Source organism: Dipodomys merriami, unplaced genomic scaffold, assembly GCF_024711535.1.
Source record: "Dipodomys merriami isolate MVZ:Mamm:240054 unplaced genomic scaffold, mDipMer1.0.p SCAF_7, whole genome shotgun sequence".
NCBI classification, from domain to species: domain Eukaryota; kingdom Metazoa; phylum Chordata; class Mammalia; order Rodentia; family Heteromyidae; genus Dipodomys; species Dipodomys merriami.
The window spans coordinates 6,112,497-6,132,619 of record NW_027206290.1 but is presented as its reverse complement, the minus strand read 5'-3'; the positions used below and the strand labels follow the sequence as shown (position 1 = coordinate 6,132,619).

General features: G+C 39.8%; 2 protein-coding genes and 3 non-coding genes across 7 annotated transcripts in view; all 5 read right to left on the bottom strand.

Annotated features, from left to right (window-relative positions):
• The window catches only part of Msh4 (mutS homolog 4), a 76,333-nt gene extending 74,335 nt beyond the window's left edge, over positions 1-1,998 (bottom strand). Inside the window, exon 1 of one of the 2 annotated variants that reach the window (XM_070007310.1) lies at positions 1,649-1,998. In XM_070007310.1, coding sequence (XP_069863411.1) covers positions 1,649-1,895 — 247 coding nt within the window. In that variant the 5' untranslated portion in view covers positions 1,896-1,998. The remainder of the gene's footprint in view (positions 1-1,648) is intronic. The other variant, XM_070007309.1, reaches the window with a different exon arrangement.
• Positions 1,999-2,875: 877 nt separating this feature from the next.
• Positions 2,876-9,208, bottom strand: Rabggtb (Rab geranylgeranyltransferase subunit beta). 2 transcript variants are annotated; one of them, XM_070007307.1, is made up of 9 exons: positions 9,151-9,208; positions 7,847-7,954; positions 6,773-6,970; positions 6,326-6,431; positions 5,547-5,599; positions 5,313-5,423; positions 4,788-4,913; positions 3,934-4,083; positions 2,876-3,665 (listed from the first exon to the last, which is right to left on the bottom strand). In XM_070007307.1, the coding sequence occupies exons 1-9, from the start codon at positions 9,151-9,153 to the stop codon at positions 3,525-3,527; spliced, it is 996 nt and encodes a 331-aa protein (XP_069863408.1). In that variant the 5' UTR covers positions 9,154-9,208; the 3' UTR covers positions 2,876-3,524. The 2 variants fall into 2 exon arrangements, with proteins under 2 accessions (XP_069863408.1, XP_069863409.1); XM_070007308.1 differs by lacking the exon at positions 9,151-9,208 and adding an exon at positions 8,106-8,251.
• Positions 6,652-6,723, bottom strand: LOC138817372 (small nucleolar RNA SNORD45). Its single transcript, XR_011368829.1, has one exon. It is a non-coding gene; the product is annotated as a small nucleolar RNA SNORD45 (small nucleolar RNA).
• On the bottom strand, positions 7,522-7,605 carry LOC138817369 (small nucleolar RNA SNORD45). The gene has a single exon (XR_011368827.1). It is a non-coding gene; the product is annotated as a small nucleolar RNA SNORD45 (small nucleolar RNA).
• LOC138817370 (small nucleolar RNA SNORD45) lies at positions 8,418-8,496 on the bottom strand. Its single transcript, XR_011368828.1, has one exon. It is a non-coding gene; the product is annotated as a small nucleolar RNA SNORD45 (small nucleolar RNA).
• Positions 9,209-20,123: the final 10,915 nt, after the last annotated feature.

Sequence of the window (20,123 nt, the reverse complement as noted above, 5' to 3'; positions counted from 1 at the left end):
GATTCTTATTTCACTGTCGCCTGAAGTTCCTTTCTTTCTCTTTCCTTCCTTCCTTTCCTTCCCTCCCTCCCTCCCTCCCTTCCTTCCTTCTTCCTTTCCTTCCTTCCTCCCTCCCTTCCATTTTTTTTTTTTTGGTGCCAGTACTGGGGTTTGAACTCAAGGCCTGCACTTTTTTTTTTTGGGTCCGGTTGTGGGGCCTGAACTCTGGGCCTGGGCGCTGTCCCTCAGCTCTTCAGCTCAAGGCTAGCACTCTATCACTTGAGCCACAGCGCCACTTCCGGCTTTTTTCTTTTTGTTTATGTGGTGCTGAGGAATCGAACCCAGGGCCTCATGCATGCAAGACAAGCGCTCTACCACTGAAAGGCCTGCACTCTTGCTTGGCTTTTTCACTCAAGGCTGACACTTTATCACTTCAACCAAAACTTCACTTCTGGCTTTTTTTTGGTTAAGTTTCTACCCAGGCTGATATCCAACCTCAATTGTTTTGATGTCAGCCTCCTGAGCAACCAAGATTACAGGCCTGTGCTACCAGCACCCAGTTCTCCTTAAGTTTCAATTGACAGATACCTTAGACTCAAATATTCATCAAATCGTCTCTCTTCAGCTCCTTAACCTGATTATCTGATCACTTGCTTCTTGGTTCTCTTAAATATAGATTTCAACACTTCATTCTTCACACATAAACTCAAAGTTAAATCTTTTGGGGGGGGGGGTGATGCACTACTTGTGGAAGGGTTCTATCATTAGAGCCACACCTTAGTCCTTTGACTTTAGTTTCAGAAAGGGTCTCAAGCTTTTTGCCTGGCCTCAGTCTGTGACCCTTATCTCTGCTTCCCAAGCAGCTGGGACTACCTAAGTTACCCAGTACAGCTGCACCTCTTGTCTTTTTTTTTTTTTTAATGTGTTGAACACACACTCAAGAACTTAATTTCTAAAATAACTATATTCATCTAGATTAGAGGAAATGTTCAACTTAATCAAATTTCATTTTACCCTAGGGTCTTGGTAGACTAAAATCCAGGAGCCCAACCCTCAGCTAACTTTTTTTTTTTTTGGGGGGGGGTCCGGTAGTGGGGCCTGGGTACTATCCCTCAGCTCTACAGCTCAAGGCTAGAGCTCTACCACTTGAGCCACAGCACCACTTCCAGCTTTTTTTTGTTTATGTGGTGCTGAGGAATCGAACCCAGGGCCTCATGCATGTGAGGCAAGCACTCTACTACTAAGCCAACTTCCCAGCCCCTCAGTTAACTATTTCTATCAGCAAACTTATCCACAAATGAAGCAGAACTCAGCCAGGAACCATCTGTCTTGTCATGAAACAATATTAGAAAGTAGTTTTAGGCTGAAGGGGGGGAGGGCGCTGGTGACTCCCACCTATAATCCTAGCTATTCAGGAGGCTGAGATTTGAAGATAGTGTTTGGAAGTCCGGCCAGGAAAGTCTGAGACCCTTCTAATAAACTGCTCAGAAAAAGCTGGGCTTGGCGCTGAGGCCCAGGTGGTAGAGCGCTAGCCTTGAACCAAAAGAAGCTCAGGGACAGTGCCCAGGCCTCAGGGACTGGCAAACACTCAGAAAAACCCCACAACGTAGACAGTTGTCGCAGGCACCCGTTCTCGAGCCCCTCTCCTGCCCCCACAAGCCCCGCTTGCCTCGCGGGGGCCAGGCCCCGGGCGGGCGGCTGCTGCTGCTGCTCCTGCTGCGGTCGGCGACCACCCCAGACGTGACCCCAGACGTGCCGGGCGGGCTGGAGGCCGCGGCCGAGGCCCAGGCCGGCGCGCAGCTCTGAGGGCTCTCCTGGAGCCCGAAATGGTAGCGCGGACCTCGCAGGTAAGCCTCGCCCGGCAAGGGGGAAGCTGCAGATGAAAGGGAGACTGATGACAGCTCCGGTCTGGACATCCTACCAAACTGTCAGGAACAAAAAGTTTCCAGGCCTTTCTTTGCTGTGTAGGGGCGAAGCAACGCCACTGGTGAAAATGGCGGAAGAGGACGCACCACGCAGGCGCACCAAGCCATCCCTCCGCGCAGGCGCATAAGCAACTTTCCGCACTATGTGCAAACTTGTTCTGTAGTATCGTCATCGTATTACGCACAGGTTACAGTACTCCTCAAATCTGCAGGTATGTAATTGCAATCCTTCTGGGCCCACCAAGGATCACCCAACTGGCAGCCCGGTAATTCTCACAGCAACTCCTTAACTGTGCAACAAAATGCATTTGAGGGCATGCTGCAGACAACAGTGTCTCACGTTGAGCTGTACAATCTTCCTCATTCCGATTTTTAAACAGATCTTATCACTATGCACCCAATTTTTTGCCTTGGGGATGGAGGGGAGGTCTTATGACCAAATACAAAACTGGTCTACAGACTATTATAAATTAGCATGGACATGGCTGACCAGACTAGTGATGTCAGTTTCCAATACCTCCAATTTCCAGGACTATGGTTTCAAACAGTACAGTTCTATGCTTGCAAACAGGAACACTGCATGAACTTTTATATTCCCCAAATATAGCAACTCAGGCACCAATTTACTGGAGTTGTCAAAAGCTAGTTGATAGGATTAAACTTCTGAGTACTGCTGTAAAGTATTCCTGGGAATGGACGCTATAGATAAGCCATGGGCAGCAGCTTAAGAAAGCTGGTGCAAGCAACAGGAATAATGAACCAACCACCACCTACCTTAGCAGATCCTGTTATGCCATAGGCACCTGTCACACCTGGGTCCAAACAAAATGTTTCAACAGGTTAGGTGACTCAAGCCAGATGTGTAAACATCCCAATGAGTTGCTAGTATCTTTTAAAAGTGATGTAATATTTTAAATAAAGGTGGCAAACCTTGAAAAAGGTGACTACAGAAGACTAAACAAATACAAGTATTATCTTTTTACAATGTTTTATTGTACATGAAGAGGCTGCTAAGTAGGAAAATATCTTTTAAGTGTACAAATAACCATGAAGGAAATGTGCATAAACACAAATCAACTCCTCCCCCCAAGAAATCTACAAAGGCACCACAAACTCAAGATTCTATTTCCCTTTCTCTAACAGCCTGAAACCTATCCATTGGCATTACAAAACAGCCAAAAGACAGGATGACCTGATTTCCAAAGTAGCATAAGAATCTCTTGAATCCTAACTTGATCACACAGAGCTGCTTCTAAAATTCTAGGGATTGCATTATGGACAGTTTTTTCTTCAAACAAACCAATACACTACTGTCATAGGACCTAGAATTAGGAGCACATGGGAAAGAGAACTAAAAATAAATCTTATTTTAAATTGTTTACTATAGAGACAAAACAAAAACTCCAAATAGAAATTAAGAATTAAAGTAAAAAGCTGAAAATACAATACAAGCCTTTATATTACAGTACATGTAATTACATAATTTATTAAAATTAATTTAATACATCAAAATATAATACATAAATACTAAGAGTAGTCACTTCTAGATTCAGTAAGTACTTCAAATAGAGAAATGTTGAGATTGCAAAACTATATTAAGCATTTTTCCCACTGATGAGTCTAGTTCACTAGTTCAGGCTGAACATTCACCCTGCGAAGCACTTCTTCAGGCATGCAAAAGACAGGACTAACAGGTTTAACCTGTTCTTCCCCCAAAAGTGACAATCCAGCAATTCCAAATAATGTATGGAAAGGATCCACCTATAAAACAAGCACAGTTTAATTACAAAATGAAAATCTCTGATATAATAAAAATACCCTGTTCTGAAATTTCATTCAAACCTCATTATTAGACACAATGAGGAATTTCTGTAAATGTCATGTCCATTCATATTTTAAAACAAAAGTTACAAAAAAAATAAACCTGAACAATCAACTATATGACAGTACCTAGAACCAGGTAGGTACCAGCAGCCCTAGGGTTGTGCAAGTGGTAGTGCATAGTTTAAAAACTGTCAAATATACTTGCCATATCTCCTGGCCTGTCTGCAAAACCTCCAGTTTCTTCATCTTGACATGCTAAAATGAAACTTCGAAGCTTCTCTCTATCAATCCAATGAAGTCTTCCAATGATCTTTAAGGAAGCCAATACCCACCAGGAATAGCATACATCTGGTAACTAGAATGGTAAAGAGTCACAAAGTTGTCACATTATTACCTTAGGTTTGAGGAATATTTTGAGTTAAAACTAAGTACATTTCATGCTCAAGAGATTTACTGGAAGCTGAGTGCTGGTGGCTCACGGCTGTAATCCTAGCTACTCAGGAGGCTGAGATCTGAGAATCACAGTTCAAAGCCAGCCCAGGCAGCCAGTCCATGAGACTCTTATCTCCAATAAACCAATTGAAAACCAGAATCGGTGCTATGGCTCAGGCGGTAGAGCCCTCGCCTTGAGCTGAAGAGTGCAGGGACAGTGCCCAGACCTAGAATTCAAGCCCCACAACTGACCAAAAAAAAAAAAAAACCGGATTTACTGGATCTTGAATTCCAGGTTAGCATGTGATGAGACCCTGCCTCAAAAACCAAAGATATTTAGACATTCTTATTTTTATATACGCACATATGTATTATCAATCACCTTCACTCCTACCTTCCTTTTCTTTCACCCACAAACAGAAACACTTATGTATACAACTCTGTTTTTCAAAGACTAGATTCAGAAACCATCTGTCTTTCTGAGTCTGGTTTATCTGTTTCTTTAATAGCAATGTGTAAAGCTCAGTAGATTTTCAAGAGCCATGTTGCTTGCAATGTGAAGGTAAGTTTTGCTCACCTAAGGTCATAAATTTAGAGCTGCAGAAAGAATATTTTATGAAATATTACCTTCTCTGGCCTTCCATTGAGTCCACCTGAGGGTAACTGTCGTTCACAGAGCCACCAACCAAGTAAGTCAGAATTTACTTGATGTAATTGACTTGTAATTGCCAGGAATCCTGTGCAACAATAGATCTAAAATTAAAAATATAAAACACACATGTAGATTGATTCCATGAAAATAAAAGATTAAAACTTCCTCAAATTTCTAAAATCCCATTTTGTATTTCAAGTTTCTATTATCATCCAATTACAAATTTGAACCCTGAGTATTTGTACAATATTCTCTGACACAAACTAAGATGACTCAACTCAGGGTAGGAAAGGTTATCTAACTGATGAGACTACTTATATTTGCTTGGGTCAGAGATACCATGTATATATAAGCTACATATCTAAGAAACGTGCAGTTATTAAGCAATAACCCTACTTTTGTTGATTTCCTTCATTGATATTTAATGTATAACTCCAGTTACTATTAAATATTTAAAGATATGTCATCAAAACTGACAAATACATTTATGAGGTTATTACCTGCCCAGCATGAGATTCAGAACCTGGCCGGCAACCAAATCCACCATCAAAGTTCATACAGGACAAAACAAATTCAATTGCTTTTTCTACATTAATGGCATCGAGCTTCCCCTATAAAGATAAGATCAGGATGGGGTCTAGTTTAAAATATACAGTGCTTGCCAAGAATGTGGCAACACAATGGTTTTTGTTCCACTGATGTCTCATCATTTCAGTAAGATATTCAAATCTTACCAATAGTGCCAAAGTTGCCACCGCACAGAAGGAGAATCTTGTATCAATTTCGCCTGAAAGAGATCAATGGCATACAGATTATCATGGGGTTAACAGTAAACTAGAAAAATTTATATAATCACATACAATTCCCAATAGTTTAAACTTTTACATTAAGATAATCATGAGAAAAGCTATACAACTGAATATATTACAAATGTTAAATATTCAAGGAAATATAACCATATTCCCTTGAATTGCTATTATTAAATTAGGTACAAGTGCAAAGAAAAAAACTAGAAGGACTAGCCAGCTTTTAATAATGCAAATAAACTTACCCTATTTTACAAAAGTAGATTTTTCACATCCCATGAAGCAGCTGGTCTCTCTGGTCTGTACTTTGTTCACTCCTGAAGCAAAGATCATCTACATTTATCATACAAAACTGTACTCCCTCCCTCCACTCAAATAATCAGGAATTTAGTCAAACTTTATTTTGTCCCAATCTAGCAGGTTTCTTTCCCTTTCAGAAAAAAAAACACCCTTTTGTTCAAAACTACCAAATACTGGGGAAAATTTTCACCTACCTTATCTTTTAGACTGGGCCCTTTGTTCCAGTGCTCCTGTATGCTGGTATGTAACTACCACAGGGCATGCTGGAACCTCCAGCTGACCATTAACTCCAGTCAGACCAGCTGCTTTAGTGGGATCTGAAAAGATGAAATACTTAACTTGGTTACTACCAAAGTCATGACATTTAATACTGAGCTTTGGATAGCATGAACTAAAACTGATCTTACCCCAAACATCTCCAGCGAAAGAACCATCTTCTTTCTGTAGACTCTGAACATACTCCACCACTTTATCGATGTCAATAACATTAATGCTATCATACAGAGTAAGAATCTGTAGGACAAATATACTATGGTAAATAGGCCTTCAAGCACATAAATGATAATCTATTTATTCTGTAAAATCCCTTTATTCCATAAAAACCTTAATCATAAGCAATTTCAGTCACTTGGCATTAGAAGCTACTCACTCTAATTTACTATCACATGGGCCTCCACTAATACCAAAATTAAACTCATATCAAAGTTATATATTGAACAGAAAGTTACCCTGCAAGGTCTCAGTATTATTTTAAAACTTACATCAAATTTGCATTCAGTTAATACATGCCATACCATCATTGACCTTGTGGGGGGAAGACTTCACTGAGTCATAACAGAAATTTAAAACTTTACCTGGACAGCACTCAGAGTGTACAAAAGATGAGGATCGTGTCCAATGCTGGCACTTATTCCACCACATTCATGTTGACATGACTTAATAAATGTCAGTATTTCTTCTCTATTCATGCGATCAAGCTGGCCCATGAGATCCATCACTGTCAGGCCCCAATAGATGCCACTCATTCTCAAATACTCAGACATACAATATTCCTAAAATAACAATTTCCTAAATGTGTCAGTTTGAATTTATGAGGGTTATAGTCAATATATATAATTCTAACTCAAAAGTAGTTTAATTTAATTAATTTGTGGCTAACAATTTAAGAGAGGATTTAGTTGCTACCAAGTTGAACCCTATGCAAACTCAGGCAACAGGCTTATTCAAGTTTCAACAAGTTATCACTTACTTTATATCAGGCAGTATTGTAGATGCTAGAATACTACATTGATTAAAATGTTCTAGGTTTTTGAATCAGTACTTTTCTGCAAACCCAAACTGAATGGGCAGCAGATAAAAATGTTAGACCCCGTCAAGATTTCAATCTTCACAAACTTCATGGCCTCTAACGGAGCATAAAATATAGGTTATAAAAACAAATCTAACATTTAGCTTAAAAGTTAAAAGTCACGTATATCTTCCCCAATTTGGGGAATTCAGCTGATTGGCCAGCATAGAAGAAAACACCGAAATCAGGGGAATTGCTTTATTACTCCCTAAAACTGTCTCAAATGGGTTTGAGCTACTAAGGTAACACTTTTTCAAGGTCTCAGCGTAATTCTAGAGCTAATGTGTTATTACACATCAATAAACAATTCAGATAATACATGCCAACACATCATTGACCTAGAAAGTATTACCCCAGCAACAAAAAGAAACCCAAAAACCCTTTGTCTATAGTTTATTGGTTGAGTCTGACTTATCTCCAATTTCATAAATACAAAGTGAACCATCACACTAAGCCACATGAGCATTTTCAGTTCTCTGCAAGGAGTGGTTGGATACCACTTGATGAACATAGGACTTCAATATTGCCCTCATGCTTATTTTATACCTGTACTATTATTTCAACAGTAAATCATACGCACATAATCATCTTTCTTTGAGCCATAGGACGCGATATAATCTGCATGTTTCTCCAGTAACAGTGTGTCTGGTGCATCTGACTTGATAGTAACATCCTTCTGTGGTGTGCCCTTTCAAAATAAAAACATTTCATTAATGTTTACCTCTTAACACTCGGCCCCTTATCATACATTAAGTATAGATCAGAATTTATGCTCATCTTGTCACTTAGAAGTATCTAGCTAGGGGGCTGGGAATGTGGCTTAGTAGTAGAGTGCTTACCTAGCATGCATGAAAGCCCTAGGTTCAGTTCCTCAGTATCACATAAAAATAAATAGCTGGAAGTGGTGCTGTGGCTCAAGTGGAAGCAAAAGCAGCTCAGAGATAGTGCCAGGCCCTGAGTTCAAGCCCCAATACTGGCAAAAAAAAAGCTAGTGTACTGGCACAAATCCCAGCAATTGGGAAGCTGAAGCAAAAGGTTTCAGTTCTTCAGTTCACTATCAACCCAGAGTTTCTCTTGAAAAAAAGCCAACTATCTTACCAAAAGGAATTTAAAACATATTTCACGATATTGGTCACAATATTGGTAATTTTCAGGTCTCAGAGTAATTCTAGAGCTAAAGTGGTATTAATCAACTTTAGATTCAGAATACATGCCGGCTCATCATCGACCCAAAACTTACCATCGTAGTCTGTTTCTCTGTCACATAATTAAGGGAGAAACACCACAGAACACCAAGCTTACCAAAATGGGACATGTATGAAGTTGGCTTTCTTTCTTAAGTCTGGCTAACCCAAAACTTTGTAAAACCTGCTGGAACAAACTGAGGTTTTCAACTAATAGGTAGTCCCACGAGCTCTATCTTCAACTTTTAATCCGAGTCTGCAGCTGCAAAACCAACCCCCTCCCGACCGATGCTCAAGGGCTGCTCTCCTTCCCGTGACTACTTACTACCAACAGTATTTAAGTAATTTCCTATAGACCAGTGATTACCCACCAAACAGTTAAGACACGCAAAACTGCACCCACTGGTGAAGATGTATGTACACGCACATACGCATGCATGCACGAACACATGTGCCTGTATGTGCACAGAAGCCTAGGAGGACGAAGTCTGGGTAAGACGGCAGCAGCCATGCTGCCCGCGAGGTCTGCAGAAAACGCTGAGTAACACTTCACCCTCGGCTCAGGAAACCTTCAAGCCCCACGTCTTGACCTAACCATTCCCCAGTGTTTATCAGCCAGTTCTACAGTGAGGATGGCCGCTCAACGCTACAGTCTGGCTCACCCACCCGAGAGAAGGCCCCGAAACGCACGTACACTCACCATGTCTGGAACCGAAAAGACAGAAACCGGGAAGGTTCAGGGTAGATTTAGGAGCCGCGCCTGCGCAGAAGCAAGCACGAAGGCCCCCTTCCCCGCCCCGACAGGGTTGCCCACGCTCCTGCCTGAAGGACAGACGGTCCTGTGACCGCCTAGGACCCCGCCGGCTGCTTATAGGCGTCTTTCGTGCCTGCGCCGTTTTCCTTCTGCCACAGTGCTTCTAGTTTCTCGATCTTAGTTTGAAGAAACTTTTAAAAAGTGTTGGTTCTGTCTCGTCTCTTTGTACTCGGGAGATCTGAGATGCCGGCCACTCAATACAGTGCTTGCTGGTGTGGTCAGTACTGAGTCGATCTTTTAAAAAATTAAAATGATTAATAGTGCTGCGATAAACGTAGTTGTGCTGGTAGCTTTAGAAAAGTGGGACTGCTGGGTCAGAGGGAGCATTATGTGTAGTCTTTTGAGGAATCTCCATACTGCTTTCCAGAGTGGCTGAAGAAGTTTACACTCCCACCAACAATGCAGTAAAGTTCCCTTCTGTCCACATCCCCTCCAGCATCTGTTGTTATTAGAGTTCTTGATTATAGCCATTCTAACTGGGGTGAGGTGGTATCTCAGTGTTGTTTTGATTTGCATTTCTTTATGGCTACAGAAGTTGAGCATTTCTTCATGTGTCTATTGGCCATTCTTATTTCCTCTATGTTTATCGCGCAGCATTATTTACCATAGCTAAGATATGGAACCAACTCAGAAGCCCCTCAGTAGATGAATGGATCAAGAAAATGTGGTCTCTCTCTCTCTCTCTCTCTCTCTCTCTCTCTCTCTCTCTCTCTCTCTCTCTCTCTATATATATATATATATATATATATATATATATATATATATATACACATACATACATACAATGGAATTCTGTGCCTCCATCAGAAAGACTGACAGTGCCCCATTTGTTAGGAAATGGAAAGACTTGGAAAGAATTATATTAAGTGAAGTAAGCCAGGCCCAAAGAAACATAGGTCCCGTGGTTTCCCTTATTTGCAATAACTAGTATATGTCTAGGACAAGCAGAACAGGCCAAAAGCTATGTACATATGACCATATAAGATGATGCTAAGCAAAATAAACCCCAAGATAGAGACACAAGTGGTTTTATCTTTCTTGCTGTTGTTTTTAATGTACTTATAATGCACCACGTGATTTTTTTGTTTCTTTTTTATGTTCTTTCCCCCATGGTATAACCCCTGTTTTCACTGTATATGATTCAGGTGCTCTGCATCTTGTATATACATTTTTTCTAATTTGGGGAGGGGAAGGGAAATAACAAAATGCTGAAATGAGGACAGGATGACCCACTGTAACAAGGAGATGTACAAGACACTATAACTTCACAACTTGGGGGAGGGTGAGGAGAGAGAAGTTGGGAGGTGGGGAGGGAAGAGATGGTAGGGGAAAAACAGGAGGAGATAACAATGCTCAATAGGAAATGTACTCATTTCCTTACTCATGTAACTGTAACCCCTCTGTACAGTATTTCTACAATAAAAATATATACCAAAAAGAAAGAAAGAAAGAAAGAAAAAGAATGAAAATGACCCTGGGTGCTAGTGGATGAAGTCTGCAATCCTAACTACTCTGGAAGCTGAGGATGGAGGTTCAAAGCCAGCCCAGGCAGGAAAGTCCTATCTCCAATTAAGCACCCAAAAAAGCCAAAAGTGGAGCTGTGGACAGGCACCAAAAAAAAAAAAAAAAAGAAGGAAAGAAAAAAAGAATGAAAATTAAATGTTCACACCTCCTTTGCTTTACTTTGCCCATTTTGGGGGTTAGTCTCATTGTCTCCTGCCTCCTCCCCACCAGAAGTGCTTCTACAGTAGTTGAAATATTTATAAATTGCTTTTCACAAGCTTTTTTCCTAAGAGTATTACAGTTACTTTCTTTTGTATGTCTTGCCTTTTCATACTTAAGTGTTTTTTTTTTTTTATCAGAGCACACCATAGTCTCCTAAAAATTGCTTTAGTTTGAGATGGATATCAGATCTAACCATACATAAGTGGCCCATCAGTAATTTAGGCCTTATCAAACCTAACTAGTTGTAACTATCATGAAGGGGTTTCAATATTTCTCCCTGCAATTCTTCTGATCTTACTTTCCCATTTATAGTTTGGGACTATTTTACTATATGAGTGAAAATTGAGACGTGCTATATAGTTGTAAGGAAATTTAGCTTTTTTGGATACTCTAGTCTCAATAATGCAACTAATCTTAAAATGTCTTCTTTGTTAGATATTAATGTGATTTTTGCCAATCCTCTTTTGGTTAGTACCTTTGAGAGGGATTTAAAATAATAAATGACAACAATAACGAAACCCAATCCTTTTTGGAACTTTCTACATCTTTAGGTTTCAAAGTGTGCCTTGTAAAAAGAAAATTGCTGAATTTTTTTTCTACTTTTAATCATTAACCTCCATCTATTTTCATGAGCTGTGGCTGACTTGTTTTTGTGTATAACATTTTGCTTTCTACCTGTTACACATCTCTGTACTTTTTATTGATTTGTGCTTTCTTGCTCTAACCAAAACAAAAAAGTTTTTCTAAATAATTTCTAATCATCTCTGGTTTAGAAGTTATGTACACTATAATTGTTGTTTTAAACTACTTTAAAATTTATTCAGTATACTTGAAAACAACTGAAGTTCAATAATCATAGCTTCTCAGAAGACCAAGCTGTGGGAATCCAGCTTCAAAGCGAGTCCTGTTGAAGCGCGATAACTTATGGAAACTGAGGCCTGGGGTAGGTAACTAAAAAATATGGCATCTAAAAACTTAGAAATGCTATCTTTGCTTCAAAGAGAGGCAACTAAATGCATTCTTTCCTAAGGCATGCATTTATCACCCAAGAATTCACAACTGCCTGACAGGATGTCCCAAAATGCAGATAGCAGGATGTCTCCTTTCAAGGATAAGGATGTTATATGGCAGGATGCATTCTTACCTGGAAACTCTGAGAATAACAACAGGTGTAGTTAAAGCAAAATATAAAAGCACCTAGCTTTATATAATTTAAAGCCAGACCCCCTGCCCTTACCCTATAAATAACCAACAGCCCAAGGAGCTGTGTGTCTCTCTGGATGTCTCCTTGTCTGTGTCTGTGTCTGTGTTTTTGTCTTTATGTCCCTATGAGAGCACCCACACTCTGCTAGAGTGTGCCCCTGCCCTTCCGTTAGTCTGGGTTTTTTTTGTCTGTTTCCTTGCCTGATTACTTAATAAACTTCTACCAAGTTTTCTTACCATTGTGACTTGTCCAGAAATTCCTATTCTGCGATGGAAGTCAAGAACTGTAATTGAAGAGTTCCTATATTTAAAGGGGAGCTTCACGAATCCTCACCTCTGTCTGGTAACACTGTCAGACAAAACCTTTAGACTTACCTCCAGCTAACAAACCAGAATTGAAAGCATAGCTTAAGTGGTAGAGGGTCTATTGTACCAGCAACTCTTCTTCCCAACAGTCTAAGAACAGTGTAAGAATCTCCAGTCACCCTTGTTTTAACTTGCACTCTAGTGGTTTTGTTTTTAACTTAAAAATTATTTTATTATCACGATCATCCAGTTAGGGAATATTTTGCGCATGGTTTTTGTTAGGTATTTAAAGAGGCTGCTGAGTGAGAAAAAAATCATCTACGTGGTATTCAAGCAAGGGACAGGGTTTTTTCAGCGGACTGGATGGAACCAGGTTAGGTTGGCACTCCACATGGCTGGATTGAGAGAGGCTGGCCCCAGGCCATGCCTTATCTAAGGTAGGGGCTAGAGAAGGTGTGTCCAGGTGAAAGGAGATGGGACCAGGTAAGGGGAGGTGGGACCAGGTGGGAGAAGGTGTGGCTATATCAGATCCAGATGTGACTTCAGCGGATGCAGATGTGACCTCCTCCAGTTGTGCCAGTTGCCTAGGTAAAGCAGGCACTTGGCCAAGAGGAGGGAGGAGTCTGCTCGCCATCCAGGAGAGGACCAGTTTTCAGTTCATTTACCTGTTTGTCCTGGAATAACACAATCTCCTTTGGGAGTCCTTTTTTTCACTAGTGTTCCTTTAGTGGTTGTTGGCTGCTGGTTGTGTTTATCTGAAAATAAGTGTTTTTCATTCTTCTTGAGTCTTTAAAAATTGTTACTTTTAATTTTGAAGGTAAGATCCATAGGTTTTACTGATGGCATGCAAAAGCAACAGAAGAATCACGATGTCCAACATTTAGAAGCCAGTACAAAATATCCCAATCCACAAATTCTACTCCCCTATAATTTTCTTTCTCCTAGTTCTTGTCCCTCTTCTTGGATCTTTTTTCTGTTTTATTTACTTTATTGTTATTTAAAAGTGATGTACAGAGGGATTATAATTACATGAGTCAGGTAATGAGCGTATTTCCTTTTGTAGTGTCTTCTTTCCTCACTCTCTCCCAGTTGTCCCTCCTGTCTCCACCCATGAGTTGTATAGTTCACTTTCATCAGTGTCCAGTGAGCGCCACTGCTGCACTTTTCCCTCAAATTCTCTACCCTCCCTCCCACCATTCTGAATATATACATGGGAATACACCATATTTAAAGAAAAGACAGATTCTTAAAAAGAAAAAAAGTGAGTTCACAACTTTAGATTGTCATTTACTTCTTTTCAATAATTGGAAAATAATCCATTGATGCTATCTCTGTGAACCTAGTAGTTACTGTGGAAGTGATTTTCTCACCTATGATTGTTTTGTGGGCTTTTTGTGGGTTGTTTTGTGTGTGTATGTGTGTTCTGTGTTGTCCATTTCCATGAATCTGTCTCTAGTTATGGATTTACTGTTTTACTAAATATTTGATAAACTTCCTAGATTTGCAAACTGTTTTAAACAGTTCTGAAAGTTTTCTAACATTTTTATCTTTCAATACCAATTTTACACTAAAATCAAGCAGATTCCTGACCTGACCCTATTCATAGCATGGCATGCTATGCTCTTTGCCTAGCCAACATTCCTCTGAATATGATGGTAGATGCCTCCAGGAGACATCGAGGAGCTAAGTGAACTGGTATCCCTTCACATGTCCAGACCATATTTTAGAACACCATGAGTCTACCATGGATTTCCTTACTCAAATGTCTCTCTGACCTATTTCTGACTTCTACCTGGGTTCTTTTCCTGCTAGCTAATCAGTCCAATGACATTTTCATTACTATTACTTTATTTCTCACTTTTAAAAGGGTCAATTTGATTATTTTTCCTTACTTTCTCACTTTTAAAAGGGTCAATTTGATTATTTCTCAAATCTGACTATACTTATATAGTTTCTGGCTTTTTTATTATTTTATTTTTTACACCTTTCACACTGCCACTTTAAACATTTTTTGAATATTGTTTTACTTTCTAAACTACAAATGATTGTAACAGGTTACAATTTAACCTATTTGTTTCTTTCTTTCTTTCTTTATTGTTTTTGTCAGTCACAGGGCCTGAACTCTGGGCCTGGGTGCTGCCCCTTAGCTTTTCAGCTCAAGGTTAGCACTCTACCACTTGAGCCACAGCTCTACTTCCAGCTTTTTCTGCTCATGTGGTGCTTAAGAATTGAACCCAGGGCCTCATGTATGCAAGGCAAGCACTCTACCACTGAGCCACCTTCCCAGCCCCTTAACATATCCATTTATGTGTCTAGTGCTTCTTGATCAGAGTTGTTTATTCCATCAAATTTCTCATCCCAGCTGCCTCTTCCTCCCAGACTAATTTGATGTTTACACTGGGTTACTTTCTACTCTGTCTGATCATTCTAATTTGTGAAACTACAACGTATTATGTTTGATTTTCATTTGACCTTTTCTGCATAAGTCCTTACTTACTTTGAAGAGTTATATTTTAAATTTGATATTAAGGTTTTATTTGTAAATGAAAAGTTTCTCAAGCCCAGCATAGTACATAGTAGTAGTCAAATCTAATGCAAGTAATGATGTAGGGGGATCTCAGGTTCGAGGCCACCATGGGCTACAGAGAGACACCCTGACTCAGACAGAAAGAGAAAGGAGATAGAAAAAGAGAGAGAGAAGGGAAAAAAAAGAAAAGGAAAGAAAAATTGGGCTCTGTGACTCATTGCCCTAATTCTTGCTACTCAGAGGCTTGCATTTAAAATCTGAAAAGTTTCTCATTACTTACAATTTTGGTCAAAACTCACATTATGACTTATTAGACTATACACATAACTTCATTAGCATTCACTAAACTAATGCTTTAGCGTTTTACTATGTCATGGAATAGTATTTCCATGGGAAAGCAGTACTGTACAACATTTTTTGTGTGTGCTTGTTCTGGGGCTTGAACTCAGCACCTCATGCTCTTTTTTTTTTTGCCCAAGGCTGACCCTCTACTACTTAAGCCACACCTCCACTTCCGTCTTTTTGCTGGTTAATTGGAGGTAAGAGTCTCACAGACTTTATCATTTCTAAAGTGACAAATACATATATTAAGTGTTGCATATTCTTTTTTTTTAAATGTGCTTCTACCCTTTCCCTGGCAGTACTAGAATTTAAACTCAGGACTCTGTGCTACACCTCAGTGCCAAAATTCTCTACTTTCAGGCTCGGGGTACAGTTCAGTAGTCACATTTTACATAATGTGTGAGAAGGGTTTGATCTCTAGTACATTTAAAAAAATATTGCTGGAGCCGGGCGCTGGTGGCTCACGCCTGTAATCCTAGCTACTCAGGAGGCTGAGATCTGAGGATCAAGGTTCAAAGCCAGCCCGGGCAGGAGAGACTGTGAGACTCCTATCTCCAATAAACCACCAGAAAACCGGAAGTGGCGCTGTAGCTCAAGTGGTAGAGTGCTAGCCTTGAGCTGAAGAGCTGAGGGACAGCGCCCAGGCCCAGAGTTCAAGCCCCATGACCGACAAAAAAAAAAAATATTGCTGGGCTGGGAAGGTGGCTCAGTGGTAGAGCGCTTGCCTCCCCATGCCTGTGGCCCTGAGTTCCAATTCCTCAGCACCACCTAAACAAAAAAGCCAGAAGTGGCACTGTGGCTCAAGTGGTAGAGCCCTAGCCTTAAACTGAAGAGCTGAGGGACAGTGCCCAGGTCCAGAGTTCAAGCCCCATGACCGACAAAAAAATTGCTATGTGTTTCATGATTTATTTGCCCTTTCATTTTTTAATTCAGTATAACCAAGTGAAATTTTGTCTGAAGCCTTAGAATAATAAAAGGAACTCTGTATGATACAAGTATAAGAATAGAATTCTAAGATTATTAAAAAAAACTTTTTTAGCCAGATATTGATGGCTCATCCCTCTAATCCTAACTATTTAGCGGGCTGAGATCTGAGGATCACAGTTCAAAGCCAATTAAGGACTTACAAAGCCAGAAGTGGAGCTGTGGTTCAAGTGGTAGAGTGCTAACCTTGAGCAAAAAAGTGCAGGGACAACACCCACGCCTTAAATTCAAGCTCTAGGCCAAGTAATCCTCCCAAAAAACCCCACACCTCAAAAACATGTAAAATCCACAACAAAAGTCTTTTCTAAATAAATTTTGGGATACAAAAACACTTTAAATATAAAATTATACCCTTTATAAATGATACAGAAGACCCTGGGGCTGAGCACCAGTGGTTCATGCCTGTAATATTACTTACTCTGGGGACTAACAGGAGGATTGCAGTTCAATGCCAGCCAGGCAAAAAGTTCATAAGACTCCCACCTCAGTCAATAGCTGGGTGCAGTGGTGTGCACCTGTCATCCCAGCTATATAGGAGGCTAAAATTAGTAGTAGAATCATGTTTCCAAGCAAAGCCAAGTAAAATGTTGATGAGCTCAATAAGGTGAAATGTGAATGACATGTTTGATATTCCAGCTAATGAAGCATAAATAAGAGGATGGAAGTCCAGGCCTGCCTAAGGAAAAAGTGAGAACCTATGTCAAAAATAAGAGCCAAAAGGATTGAACACTTGGCTTCAGGAATCATAACCCTTTTCTAACCCCTACTTAATAATAACAATAAAAAAGGGGATTGGAGACATGCATCAAACAGTAGAGCACCTGCCTAGCAAGCATAAATGCCTAAGTTCAACTTCCAGTACCACCATCTTCCCCCCGCCCCCCCCCCCACAAACAACAACAAAAAGCATACCCAAGACTCACAACTGTCATGCTAGCTACTCAGGAGACTGATATCCAAATGGTCATATTTTGAGGCCAACCTGAATAGAAAAGTCCACAAGACTACATTTCCAGTTAAATAACAAAATGCAGGGCTAGAGATGTGCATCAAGTGATAAAACCTCAGCTGTGAGCACAGAAGCTGAGCAAGGATGCACTGAGTTCAAGCCACAAAACTGGCACAAGCAAAACAAAACTCAACTTTGGAGGTTTGCTATTTTCATGTATCTAAGGTTTAAACTGGTTGCTGGAAATTGTTTACAAAAGCTTGTTTTCCTCCTTAATGCTTTAAATATAAAAAAGTGCTCTGTGTGTGTGTGTGTGTGTGTGTGTGTGTGTGTGTGTGTGTGTGTGTGTGTGTGTTTTGTTAGATGGTGCCTCTCACTGTGCCTCAGTCGTGGGGCTTGAACTCAGGGCCTGGGCACTGTCCCTGAGCTTTCTCACTCAACCACTTTGAGCCACAGCACTATTTCTAATTTACTGGTAGTTAATGGGAGATGAGTCCCATGGACTTTCCTGCCCAGGCTGGCTTTGAACTGAGATCCTCAGGTCTCAGCTTCCTGAGTAGCTAGGATTACAGGCATAAGCCATTGGCACCTGGCTTGCATCTGCCTATTTGTACATCTTCATACATTGAAAATGTTTTCCCTACTGGGAAGAGCGAGGTTTTAAGACCTGAACTTTGGTAAGTTTATATGTGTGTGTGTGTGTGTGTTTGTATATGTATATATATATGTGTGTGTATATATATATATATATATATATATTTTTTTTTTTTTTTTTTTACAGTGCTTGGGATTGAACTCAAGGCTTCACCTCTGCTAAGCAGGTGCTCTACCTACCACTAAGCTACACCTGGACCATTGATAAGTTTATTTTTGACCTGTGGCATAACATAAATTGAAAAACTCACAATGTGTCAATCTTCATAAGTGAGGAAATATTGACTTCATTATCTGTGAAATGTTTCCCTATTTCTTTTTCTTTTTCTATTTTTTAATTTTGTTGGTCATGGGGCTTGAACTCTGGGCGTGGGCACTGTCCCTCAGCTCTTCAGCTCAAGGCAAGTGCTCTACCACTTGAGCCACAGTGCCACTTCTAGCTTTTTCTGCCTATGTGGTGCTGAGAAATCAAACCCAGGGCCACATGCATGCGAAGTAAGCACTGAGCCACCTTCCCGGCCCCGTAATCGTAATTTTTAAGTTGTATTTAGCTTTGGTGTTTTTTTTTTTTAATGACTTTTGGTGGCAGTCATAGAGCTTGAATTCAGGGCCTGAGTGTTGTCCCTGGGCTTTTTCGCTCAAGCTGTGTTCTACCACTTGAGATTTTTATTTTTATTTTCATTTTTAATTAATTGGAGAGAAGAGTCATGGACTTTCCTGCCTGGACTAGCTCTGAACCACAATCTTCAGATTTCAGCCTCCTGAGTAGCTACAATTACAAGTATAAGGCACTGGCACCCAGCTTGTTTTTAGTTTTGTTAAACAAGGTCTCTCTATGTAGTCAGGCTAGCTTTCAACTGAAGATCTTTCTTCCTCAGCCTCTGACTGTGAGGTTTCCAGGTACCTACAAGTCCACTTAAAAAAGTTAAGGATATGCCCCATATCCTTTATAAGATATAAACAGGTAAACATAAGTAAAGTGTTTTCCTATGTTCTGTAAGTCAGGCTGGTATTTTGTTAACCTTGACTGCAGGTCATGGTAGCTGAGTTTACAGCCACGGTTGAATGGAGTATGTGTAGCCTTGGGACCAGGGTTCAAGAATTCCAAAGTGAGGGATATGCTGTGGGACTGAGACAAATTCTGGATAGAATCAACAAAGAATGGGAATGTAGATTACATAAATGAAGAAATTAAGAATTAGAAGTAGTACAAGAAACATCCCCATAGAGTTTAACATTTTTTTGTGTGTGTGCTGGTCCTGGGACTTGAATTTAGGGCCTGGGTACTATCTTTGAGCTTTTTGGTTCAAGGCTCAAGGCTAACACTCAGCCACTTGAACTGTAACTCCACTTCTGGCTTTTTGCTGGTTAATTTGAGAAAGAGTCTCGTGGACTTTCTTCCCTAAGCTGGCTTCAAACTATGGTTCTTAGATCTTAGCTTCTTAAGTAGGTAGGATTTCAGGCATGAGCCATCAGCACCCGGAAGTCCAACAGTATTTATTTTGATTTACAAAGAAATGTTAAATTCACAAATTGTGGTTCTTACATTATTCATGTTTATATTTTCTGAGTTTTCATTATAGTAAATAAATGAAGTATACATGAAGTAATAAAACCATGAAAAGAATATTCAAAGATAAAGTATTAAGCTCATAACAGATTATTTTATTTAGGCTCTTTTTCTGAATGCATGCACATTAAATGTATATAATAGGGAAACAGTAACAGAAAAAGTAAGTCATTTAAACCAATTTAAGGCAAGCTTTACTCATTTATTTTAAATAAGGTAAGTGAGAAATGAGCATGGTTTCAATAAGATTTTCAAGAAATTTGTCATAGTTTTATAAAGGAGAGAATATATAAATCTTTACTATTATTATGACAAATTGAAAATATGCCTTTGAAATTATAAAATGAATTACTTCAATACAAAAGTAACATTAAGTTTACAAAGTTACTGGCAAGTTTTGTTTGGTGGTATCCAAATTTTTTTTTTTTAAATTTTATTTTATTTTATTTGAGAACATACTATACAGAGGGGTTACAATTACATTGGCAGGATAATGCATACATTTCTTACCAAGCATTGCAGCCTCCTCCTTTGTTTACCCTTCACCTCCCTTCCCAGCCTCCCCCCTCCCCCCCACCCAATCATACCCCCCTCCCCCT

Bases quoted from the DNA above. Each gene is read 5' to 3' on its own strand.
- Rabggtb (XM_070007307.1), bottom strand. The intron at 6,971-7,846 runs GTGCGTATGATT...TTGTTATTTTAG, and splicing joins GCTCAAAGAAAGATGATTAT to GAATATTGTATGTCTGAGTA. The intron at 6,432-6,772 runs GTAAAGTTTTAA...TTTGTCCTACAG, and splicing joins ACACTCTGAGTGCTGTCCAG to ATTCTTACTCTGTATGATAG.